Source organism: Triticum aestivum, chromosome 2B (assembly GCF_018294505.1).
Source record: "Triticum aestivum cultivar Chinese Spring chromosome 2B, IWGSC CS RefSeq v2.1, whole genome shotgun sequence".
In the NCBI taxonomy this organism is placed as follows: domain Eukaryota; kingdom Viridiplantae; phylum Streptophyta; class Magnoliopsida; order Poales; family Poaceae; genus Triticum; species Triticum aestivum.
Window position 1 is genome coordinate 652377661 of NC_057798.1, and position 11554 is coordinate 652389214.

General features: G+C 46.0%; 1 protein-coding gene across 1 annotated transcript in view; it reads left to right on the forward strand.

The window, feature by feature from the left end:
• Positions 1-4375, forward strand: part of LOC123046506 (galacturonokinase) — a 6128-nt gene extending 1753 nt beyond the window's left edge. Inside the window, exons 3-14 of the mRNA XM_044469893.1 lie at positions 616-687; positions 987-1030; positions 1341-1449; positions 1527-1592; positions 1880-1959; positions 2099-2198; positions 2544-2719; positions 2879-2916; positions 3000-3028; positions 3122-3191; positions 3653-3742; positions 3871-4375. Of these exons, the coding sequence (XP_044325828.1) occupies positions 616-687; positions 987-1030; positions 1341-1449; positions 1527-1592; positions 1880-1959; positions 2099-2198; positions 2544-2719; positions 2879-2916; positions 3000-3028; positions 3122-3191; positions 3653-3742; positions 3871-4124 (1128 nt within the window). The 3' untranslated portion in view covers positions 4125-4375. The remainder of the gene's footprint in view (positions 1-615; positions 688-986; positions 1031-1340; positions 1450-1526; positions 1593-1879; positions 1960-2098; positions 2199-2543; positions 2720-2878; positions 2917-2999; positions 3029-3121; positions 3192-3652; positions 3743-3870) is intronic.
• Positions 4376-11554: the final 7179 nt, after the last annotated feature.

Below are 11554 nucleotides of genomic sequence, written 5' to 3' on the forward strand. Positions count from 1 at the left end.
AAAGCAGCACTAGCAAGTTAGACATAATGGCGATAACTGGTTCTTGCCAATAACCAGAAATATCTGGCCTTATTTGGAAAAGCGTGATAAGTCCAGATATTTCTTATTAGGGCTGCAGCATGAATTACTTCAGAGTTATGAATAAGCTCCAGCAGCATTGGTTTCGATTTCATGTTTAGTTTTTCGCTAAGAAGGACAGTGTTTCATAATAATATTTAGAGGAATGAAAAAATGTGTATAAATTTCTGTTTTACCGAGTTATGGTGGGAATGACCCAGTTGTCAGCAGGTAACTTACCAAGTCAGTGCTGCCAACGACTAACGGTACAAGGTCCAACTGACTGTGAACTAGTGCAATCCTGCTTGGAATAGCCATTGTAGTATCTTCCACTCTTGGACGAGTCAATGGTGTTGCATGAATCTAGCATTTCCCATATGGCTATATAGACGGCTAGTTCTTGTGATTCAGGGTGCATAATACTCGTGATTTCATTCTGATGAAAACTTGTCTATTATGCTGTAAGTTAGTTTTGTCTATTTTGTTGTCTCTAGCAATACGAGGATCTGCTAACTGACTTGGAGTACCACTATGAAAATCTGTTTTGCAAACTGGCAGGGCGGAATAGTGACTGCTATGACAATCAATTATGGAGTACTTCTTGGCTTTGTGCCCTCTGATGATGCTGAGGTGGGTAAATATACTGAAGCAGTTTTTCTGTAGGTTCTCTGATATTCCATATATTTTTTGTGAGGACTCTGATATTGTAATCTAACTAATTATTTTTGCACAAATAATCGATTGCACCACCTTCCGAATCTTGTTTCTTAATCTAGTTTATATGTTTGCTAAAACCACCACATGTGGAAAATGTGGTCTTCTTTCAAATTAGTAGTTATATGCATTCACACTCGTATAATCAATTGTATCACGCTATGGCAATAGTGTTACGCATATTTGCTATTGGTAAACCTCCTTTCCTTTTTCAGGTTGTACTCCAGTCTGGTCAATTTAAAGGCGTTACTCGATTCAGGTAGGGCCATACACACCACATCTCTTCAAATACAGTTTGCACCCTATCAAATATCGAATACTCCAGCCACATGGGTCCACCGAGGAAAACTTTGAGTGCCGTCTCATTGTTTTTTGTGATGACTTAAGTATTAACCTGTAGTTACTTCATTCTTTTACCTCTAGCTAGTTCGTGATGAACACATTACCTTGCTAGGAAAGATGGCCCTATTTTATGATAGCTGTTGTTTCTATCCCTAAATTCAGGTTCTGTTAAATCTTCAATGTGAGAGAGCTAAAGTCAGAACTTGCATGCTCCATCACTTTAACAGAGTTGATGACTTGCAAAAGCCTATTGAGAACCGAGGAAACATAACTTGGGAAAGCTATGCAAGAGGTGCAGTTTATGCCCTGCAAAATAGTGGATATGATCTCAGAAAGGTATCTCCATTTCATCCATGTAACAGTCCAGATTATCTTAGGTTTCAGAAAACTGTTGATGAATGGCTTCTTTACAGGGTATAATAGGTTATATTTCTGGAGTGAATGGATTTGACAGTTCAGGGCTTAGTTCGTCTGCAGCTGTAAGCTAACTGATATGTTATGCATTATCATGTGTTGAAAGTAACATTGAATTAATACATATCCTAGCCACAACTTTTTATTATGCTGTAATTATAGTTAAAACCTGATGTAACTTTGCTAGCATATAGATCATGCACAACAAAATACGTTCTTAACTTTTTCTATTCCCCCATCTGTACATTATTTTACTTGGAGTTCATAACAGCTTTTTTTTGAAAGCTGAGTTCATAACAGCTTTGTGCAAGAGCACATATTAATATACTTTTCTCTGTACAATCCTCATCAGGTTGGCATCGCCTATTTGCTGGCTTTAGAAAATGTAAATGATCTGGTCTTATCACCAGTTGATAACATTCAGTTGGACAAGTAAGTTTGTTTCCTTTCCATCTCCGATTCACTATACTATAGGAAGGATCAAAGTAGTTTCAACCCCCCCAGTATGTTTGTTGAACTTGCAGTTGCTAACCATGGAATGACTTAGAACAATGTACATCCTGTTTGTCAGGTCCATTGAAAATAAATATTTGGGTCTTGAAAATGGCATTCTAGATCCATCAGCCATTTTATTATCTCAATATGGCTACCTCACCTTCATGGATTGCAAGGTAACACTTCGCTTTTATTTTTTCTCAAAGTTTATTACTCCCTCCGATCCAAATTAATTGACGCAGTCTCTATACATTAATTCAGATCGGAGGGAGTATATTTATTTGTCCAGCCAGTATGATTGTTTGTTTTAACATCTTAAGGCTGTTGTTATGATATTAGGAAAAGTGCCTTCAAGTTCAAATTTTTGATTGAACTGCAGTATTGGGGCTATTCAAACATGCCAACTCGCCCTAGCATCCCTTTCCTTATTTTGTGTGGTTCACGCCCAGATTTTGCTGGGAAATGTTAATTGCAATGTTGTCTGTTAATATTTTTGTAGTGACTGAGACTCGATTTTGTAGACTGCCTCACCTTCCTATGTCTACTTCTCGGAACCAAGTAAAAGCCAGCAACCTCAAGGTCGGCTGCCATTCAAGATTTTGTTGGCATTTTCAGGTTTGCAACATAACCTACCCAAGTCGCGTGGGTATAATATGCGAGTCTTCGAGTGCAAAGAGGCTGCACGTGCTCTTTTATGGTGAGTTCCATGATCAAGTATTTCAGTTTCATGCAAACAGATGGCATGTTCAATTTTAAAGAGCTGAAGTTTATGGTCCCTGTGCAGTCTCTGTTAGTAGCTTCCTTTCTCATATGACATAACAAAAGTTTAATCATCATTCACTATTTGAATTCCCAGTGCGTCAGGCTGTGAAGATGCACCAATACTTCGTAAAGGTAAAATATCTAATTAACATTGGTTCGTTATGACCCATGCGTCAAATCTAACAAGTCTGATAACACTTTTCATGCTATTGCAGTTGATCCAGGTGTATATGAGGCCCAAAAGGTACCCTAGCGATTCCAGCTCCATTTCCTAGATATCTTATTACTGGCACCAGACCTTGAATCTAGCGCGCTTTGACAATAACATTTCGTGCAGTGTATATTAGATGAAAATCTTGCCAGGAGAGCTGAGCACTATTTCTCTGAAATGAAGCGAGTTGTTAAGGGTAAGCTTAGCATATTTTTCATGTACTCCCTTCAGTGTATTTGATTCTGTAACTTGAATTCCTCCTTGACATGTTTCCATGCACAGGGATATCAAATACATTTTTTTTAACACAGGAATATCAAATACATAGTTCTCCATATTTGTACTACTCATTGCATGTCCAAAAAAGACACCCAGCGTGTTTCCACCTTTTAGTTCGGCATACTTGAACTGTATGGAGTTGTATTCTTCATGAAAATACTGGGGTTGCATCTATCTCAATCTATGCACGTCCAAAAGAAAGAGGTGGTTTACCTGGTTATTTATCATTCACCATATGTACTGGTATTTGACTAGACCTGCTAGACAGAAGGTTACAGACTTTTACAGTTAGTTAACATTTCACGGTCCACTGACTCTCTCGTATCTCCACTGAAGTTTCAACTAATACTAGTTTCGTTCTGGTTAATCTGTGCTCAGGAAGAGACGCATGGGCTCGTGGGGACCTACAAGAATTCGGACAGCTGATCTCTGCATCTGGCGGCAGCTCCATAGTCAACTATGAATGCGGTATGTCGATTGAAACACTTCAGGATCCACTGTGACATTCAGTTTCAGGTCACAACCCTTTTACATCTCGCTAGCAGTCCTTGACAGAACGAACAATACTACTATTTGACGGAATTCCCAAACTGCAGGGAGCAAAGAGATGATACAGCTGTACGAGATCCTCCTGAAGGCGCCGGGGGTCCTCGGTGCGCGGTTCAGCGGCGCCGGCTTCAGAGGCTGCTGCCTCGCCATCGTCGAAAGCGGCCGTGCGGAGGAGGCGGCTGCATACGTTGGCGCCGAGTACGAGAGGGCCCAGCCAGAGCTGGTGAGCAAGATCCCCGCGGATCGTCGCGTGCTGGTCTGCGAGCCTGGGGACTCCGCGCGCGTCATATTGCACGCATGAGCTTCCCCCTGTTGGTCGGGACCTCGTCAAGGTGAGAAGGCCGACACGTGCAGAATTCGTACGTCCTCGTCCATCTGGAACTCCACCGTCTAAGTTTTAGACATTTATATAGTTCTATAAGATAAGACTAGCGCTGTTGTGTATGAACTGAACTCAGTCGAGCTCCCAGATAGCTCATCTGTGTATGTGTGGAACCATTTGATTCATTCGTTTCCACGTAAGCAATAAGCAGTAATGCAAAGGTTCTCTCACTCAAAGGTGTAATGCTGCTAGTGGTGAAGGATGTGTGCCGTGGCGGTGGACTGGACGCGGGGCGCGGTTGGACTTGCCCGTCAGAGACGACCACTCGCGGGGCATCCGGTGGCCATTGTGCGACGCTCGGACCGCAGGGGCGGGTTGTTTGGTGCGAGCTTTTGTTACCGGGCGGCGAGGGAACCTACTTCGCGGGAATCGAGACTTAGAGGAGTCTCTTCCCACTGGCATCATTGTTGTTCCTTCGGTGCCGGGAATCGACGGTTATTATGAATTTACGATGCATCGGCGTGTCTTTTCCACGAGTGCCTGTAGTTGGGTTGAAGCTCTGTGGTTGCTAAACTACAATGTGCTGGGCTTATCACTCCTATAAATTGTCATGAAAATAATTTGTTAAGTTGATAATTTTTTTGATAAGATAGGCACAAGCTAATTAAACATGGTTGTGACTAGGTCTCAGTCGACTGAGATTTAATCAAGTCTCAGTCAAGTGACGTAACCTGTAAAAAAAAAGAAAAAAGAAAAAAAAACTATTTTTTTTACATATCTCAATGTAAAAAACTTACTGGATATCTCACGGATATAGCATCAACAGAGATTTAACCAAGTATCATTCGATTGAGAGTTAGCTTTTTTACATATCTCAATGTAAAAACTCACGAATATAGCATCAACGGAGATTTAACCAAGTATCATTCGATTGAGAGTTAGCAAGATTGATTCAACATATGATTTATAGCGTCCACCGCAAATGCCAGACATACTTGACTACTTGAAAGTATTCCCCCGTCCTATAATAATATAAGATGTTTTGGCAACAGCTTGTGAAAACGTTTTATATTGTGAGACGGAGGAAGTACTTCATAATCGATTGTTTCTTTATGTTTAAGTTTTTTCTCCACAGACGAGAGAGTTTTGTTGATGAACTAATAAAAAGGCATATTGCAATCATTCAAGAGCAATTGTGACACACAGGTACCATTCGTAACTCAGGTTAGGAAAAAGATTAGGCAAAAGAAGTCGACCAGGTTGCTACACCTGTCCAGCGCTGATTGATCAGATGGCGCAGGTGGTGAAACGAACCAGGCCCGCAGGTGGTGCAGTACGGCATATAGTCCTCCTACGATAATACTAGATCTACGTAAATATCTTAGGTAAACTTACGTATCCTTCCCTAAATACTCTCCTCCCCCCGATTTCAACCAGGGTGAGCCCCAGCCACTACTCCTAATCCAATTGACTACCTCCAAATCAGTCATTACGTAAAAGTCTCACGTAACTTTACGTGGGTCTAGCATTACTCAGTCCTCTTACGGATGGTGGCGCTCCGTACGCATTTGGAGTTAACAAAGCACATTATTGCGCCTCGGATAACACTGAATCATAGAGAGCTGAGGGACAACATACGGCCGGCCGGCGCCCCGCGGACGTGCCGTGGTGCCCCTTGGAGACCAGAAAGGATTCAAAGGGTATCATTTCTTTTTGTATCATTACACACATATACTACCTCCTTAACCAATAAACCATGCATATTAATGGATGATTAGTTCGCAGGGGCAGCCATGTTCTCGCGCCTCGTCTGATTCATGCACACAGGGGACTGATCACAAGCCAACTGATTCCATTAATTTGCTGGCTCGTCCTAAATCAGAAAATAAAATAAAAAAATAGCACTCCAATACATTGTGGAGTTCAACTCGTCGAGGCCAGGGTGCCGCTTCTCCCATAATACGCAGGGCACCCCATCGATCCATTTTTTAGAGCTTGTGAATCATCTGAGCTTATATATAGTTAGCTGAATGAAGAAGCATCATGCATATGCATGCAACGTACCGGCAGCTCGATCAATTCTTATTCTACTTAACCAATGAGGAGTCAGAGCTTCTGCTAGTAACGGATATCGTAGGATTGGGCCGGCGTTTGTCTTCGGTGGATCCGGTCTTCGTTCGTCTATATTTATGTGTCTACAAGTTGAATTCTTCTGATCTAATCTTTTTTCATCGGTTGTGGTTGTTGTGCTAGTGTGTTGGTCCTATAGGGCCTTAGCACGACGACTTTTCGACTGTCTATTACAACAAGGTTTGCCCGGCTCTGGTGACTTATGAGGGAGGGACGATGACAACGGCGCGCATTCGGCTCACTCCAGTATTTGTAGTCATCGGTAGGTGGTCAATGAACCTGAATGTAAATTTTGCTTCTGATGTTCTTCGAAAAACCTTGACAATTGATGAAAAGATCATAAGTTTTTCAAAAAAAAAAATCTTATGAATCACGTGCGTAAGCTCTTCATTAAGATTTTATTCATGTAGTATGAATTCATATAGTTGATCTACATCTGCAGAAACCTCCACCTGTTACAAGATGAGCTCATGGTTGGAGTTGGTTGATTTCGATGGCATGAGGAATGGGTGTACGAAACTATGGACCGCATATTTCGGCAATCATTAAGCTTGTGGCATCATACGTCGTAGCACTATGCAATAATGTTCAGTTTAGTATTCGGTTGAGTTGACTGAAATATGTATACTTAGCCTAGTCATAGTGTCAAGGTCACAGCTTTAACTTAAGTCACTGTGCCTCCTCAAGCCTTGAAAAACTTCCTAATTAACCGGTGGCCCACCTGCTAAATTCTTCGTCCAGGAAGCCATGCATGATACTCCCGCCGTTTCTAAATATTTGTCTTTTTAAAGATTTCAAATGAATTATCACATACGGATGTTATAGATATATTTTAGAGTGTAAATTCATTCATTTTGCTACGTATGTAATCATTTGTTGAAATCTCTAAAAAAACAAATATTTAAAAACGAAGGGAGTAGCAAACAACTGCAGACAAGATAATGCGCTTTCTGGAAAACTACCGTACCGTGGGATGATCATCACCTGCTCAATTAATCATTCTCCATGCTTACTAATTTCAGATCCAAGAGGTGTCGAAACCATATTGGCTTTGGCTTCCATGGTCACCTGAAACCTCTGGACAAGTTTTGACCAAATACCAGAAAACGATGTCTCCAACTGGCTAAATTTCAACACGACTCCCGCCCTCAGTTCTTCGTAGTACTGCTAATTTACTCAATTGTTACCAGTATTTATATGAAACGGCAATCTATGATAGAGGTATGACACCAGGTACGTACGCACTAGCCTAATTGTGGCTGTTAATCAGTGTATAGATTTTTTTTTGAGGAACCGGCAGGAGCTCTGCCTTTTCATATAAGAAGAAGAACAAGGTTTATGTACAAGAGTGTTCCGGTTTTTAGAAGAGAACCGGACAAAAACCCTAGAAAAAACCACACGATGGCACTAATCAGCCAATACCGGCTGCCACCTGTGCCCGGCCAAAGGCCAGGGACCTTTGCTTGATGTCTTCGAAGGCAATAGCTGCCACCTCTAGGTGCGTGAGGCGAGTTCCATTGAAGATGCGTCGGTTTCGCTCCTTCCAGATGTTCCAGATGGTGTAAAGGAAGCGGCCGCTCTGCCTTCTTCTGTCGTTCTTGGGCAGATTGGTGGTGAGCGAATCCCACCAGTCCGAAATCCCCATCGAAGGGGGCAACGTGGTCGTGGCCCCAGAGTCCTCTCCCGTCCACACCTGGACGTGAGACCAAACTGCGGCGGCAAACGGGCAGTCCTTGCAGAGATGAGTGGCCGTCTCCGAAGCCCGAAGGCAAAGGGAACAACAAGGGTCGTGCGGCCAGCCACGAATGGCTAGCATGTCGGCCGTGAGGATCTTCCCGTGGAGCACAAGCCAGGCAAAGAACTTACATGTTGGCTCAACGTGTGCCTCCCAAATCTTGGCCGGGGAGAACCTGGGATAGGATCCAGAGAACTGGGCCGCGTAGGCCGAGGCAGCAGAGTATATGCCATTGGGGGTCCACCGCCAAGTGATGGAGTCCTCCTGGTCCGGGTTTAACGCCACCTGAGTGATGACTGAAGCGAGGGCAATGAACTCCTGCAGGTGGGTATGCGATGAAAGACGGGCAACCGATCTGATCCAGTTCTCCTCGTGGAGCTCCTTCATCACAGATCTCCGCTTCCTGGTGGCAATTTTGTACAGCTCCGGGAAGGCCCAGGACAGAGGGCCCCGTCTTGTCCAGTCGTCGTGCCAGAATAAGGATTTTCTCCCATTGCCCAATGAGATGCTGGTAGAAGCCCTGAAGAGCGCCATATCCGTCTCATCACAGGGCACCGCAGAGCCCACCCATTGGCGGTCAAGATCAGTCCACATAAGCCAAGGCCAGCGAAGTCGGAGCGCCCGACCAAATCTCTCGAGGTCTGTGATTCCCAGGCCCCCCATGGGCTTAGGCCGGCAAACAGTCTTCCAGTTGACCAGAGAGTGTCCACCAGACGCGTTTTCTGAGTCTTCCCCACACCAGATGAAGTTACAAGTGATCTTACTGAGCTTCTGGATTGTCCAAGTGGGGAGCGGGAGCACAGGGAGGTGATGATTTGCGATGGCGCACAACACGGACTTTGCAAGGGAGACCATGCCCGGACGCGCCAGATTCTTCCCCTTCCAGTCCGGCAACCTGCCCATTGCCTTGTCCAGAAGAGGTTGGAGGTCAACCTTTCTGAGTCGCCTGGTATGTAGTGGGAGACCCAGGTATCGGTCGGGGAACGAGGCCAGCTTGGCCGGGAAGGCCGAGAGGATGGCCGGGAGACCAATGTCTTGGCAGCGAATAGGAAACACCTCGGTCTTGCTGACATTTGTGATGAGGCCGGATGCATCCCCAAAACAGGCAAGGATCCGAGCGATGGCGTCGATCTCTTCTTTGACCGGGTTAGCGAAGATGCCAGCATTGTCCGCATAGAGAGAAACCCTACAGGAGGCCAGCCGCGCCATGATGGGCTTGAGGATCCCAGCTTGGGAAGCCGCCCGGAGCATAAGTTGCAGAGGATCGATGACCAGAATGAAGAGCATAGGTGAGACCGGGTCGCCCTGGTGAAGGCCTTTTCCATGCACGAATGGGGTTCCCGGCTCCCCATTTAATAGCACCCTGGAGGAAGATGAAGCGAGGGTCATGCAGATCCAGTCCCGCCAGCGTTGTCCAAAACCCAATTGTTGTAGCACCTCTAGGAGGTAAGCCCAACTCACAGAGTCGAAAGCCTTGGAGATGTCGAGCTTGAGGAAAAGGCCTGGCGTTGAAGAGCGGTGCAAATCTTTGATCAAGTTTTGCACGTGTAGGAAATTATCATGGATGCACCGTTTCTGCACAAAGGCACTCTGGCTCTTGGAAACCAGCGACGGAAGTAGAGGGGCTAGCCGGTTAGCCAACAACTTGGAGAAGATTTTGGAGATGCTGTGTATCAAGCTGATAGGGCGATAGTCGCCAATCGATTATGCGTCGACTTTTTTCGGGAGCAGAATAATGTTGTCTGAATTTACCAGGCCAACACAGGCGCCTTGCAGGTTCGCGAGCTGCATCACCGCAGCCACGACATCCGCTTTGATGATCTCCCAACATGATTTGAAGAAGGCACCGATGAAACCATCAGGGCCCGGGGCCCTGGCCGAAAGTAAGGAGAATACCGCCTCCTTGATCTCCGCCTCGTCGAACGGATCGTCCAGAGCCGATAGGCCGTGGCGATGCATCTCGATGTTCTCCCACACAATGGACTTGGTGCTCCGGGCAGGCATGCCGATATTAGCCTGGAAGTGGTCCAGAAGGGCCCACTCCTTGTCCTGTCTGGTAATTGCCAGCCCCGAGGTGGTTGTGATCATATGAATGAAGTTCTTACGCCTTTGTTCGTTCGCACGAGCATGGAAAAGCTTAGTGGTGGCATCCCCCAGGCGGATCCAGTTGAGCCTAGAGCGCTGTCTCAGCTTGATTTTCTGAATGGCTGGTAGCCCCAGGTACGACACCTTCAGTTGTTTACGCAAATCCCTCTCAGAGTCCGAGAGCTGTCTTCCCTCCTCAGCAACATCCAGGCGCCAGATGATCTCCTTGGCAACTGCGATCTGGGAGCCAAGCATCCCAACTTTTTCCTTTTGCCACTTGCGCAAGGCCTTCGCGGTCCGACAGAGCTTGATATGAATCTTGCGGATTGCATCACGGGCCTGGACAGGCTTGTTCCATGCCAAGGCGACGGTGTCCTTGAAGCCCGGGAGATGAAGCCAGAATTCCTCGAATTTAAAGGAAGACTTTCTCAAAATGTCAACGCACCCCTGAAGGTATAACGGTGCATGATCCGAGCAAGCTGTAGTGATAGCCTGAAGATGCGCATTGGGAAAGAGCATGTCCCAATCGTCGGAGTGGAACACGTGGTCAATCTTGGTAAGGACCGGGTTGGCCTGCGCATTGGACCAGGTGAAACGGTGCCCGCCCAGGTGAAGCTCCTTTAGTTGCAAGAAATCAAGAGCCCCAAGGAACTTGCCCAACAGGCGGCGATTGATGTTGGCGTTGCTCTTATCCGGCGCTTTATTGATGAGGTTGAAATCCTCCAAAAGGAGCCACTCGCTTCTTGCCACGGTCTTGAGAGTCCTAAGCTCCTCAATGAAGGCCAACTTGTCCTGCTCACCCTAAGCTCCTCGGTGTATAGATATTGTGGAGTAGAACCTTAACTGACACAACTTATATTTTTGAGGAACAACTGACACAATTATTGGGCATAGAAAATCGCAGACAAGTCGTGCGCTTCATCCGCCCGGTGCCCGGTCCAGACGCGGAGTGCATGTCGCTTTGAACCGATGATTAGGGTTTTATAATCCTCCGTTTGTCATGGCTAACGCAAAGAAAGGTAAATCTACTATTGAGTAGCTAGCAATGGCTTATCGCTACTCTAGCCAATAACGTATTCTCTAGAAGACCCCTCCCCGACCTCCAAAATTACCGCCAAAATACGGGTCGACGCAGAAAAATCCTGCCCGAACAGACCCCGCAAACGCATCCGAACCGTAAAAGTTTTTTGCGGGCGCGGCAAAAGTTCGCCCTCAACCTTTAGATTCAAGGGGTGGGAGGCCGACCCGAGCTCGCCCCTTATCCGCAGCGAGATTTGACGCGAGGGAAATTTCCGCGCGGCCGTTCCCGCTCCACCTCCCTCCTCGGCAGCCATTGTTCCACCACCGCGTGCTCCAGTCCATCTTCCCCGTCGTTCTTCGCCGCCATGGAAGCCTCCTAGCCGCCTCCCCCTCACCGTGGAGGTCGCGCACGCGCAATCCCCTCCGGTGAATCTCGTCG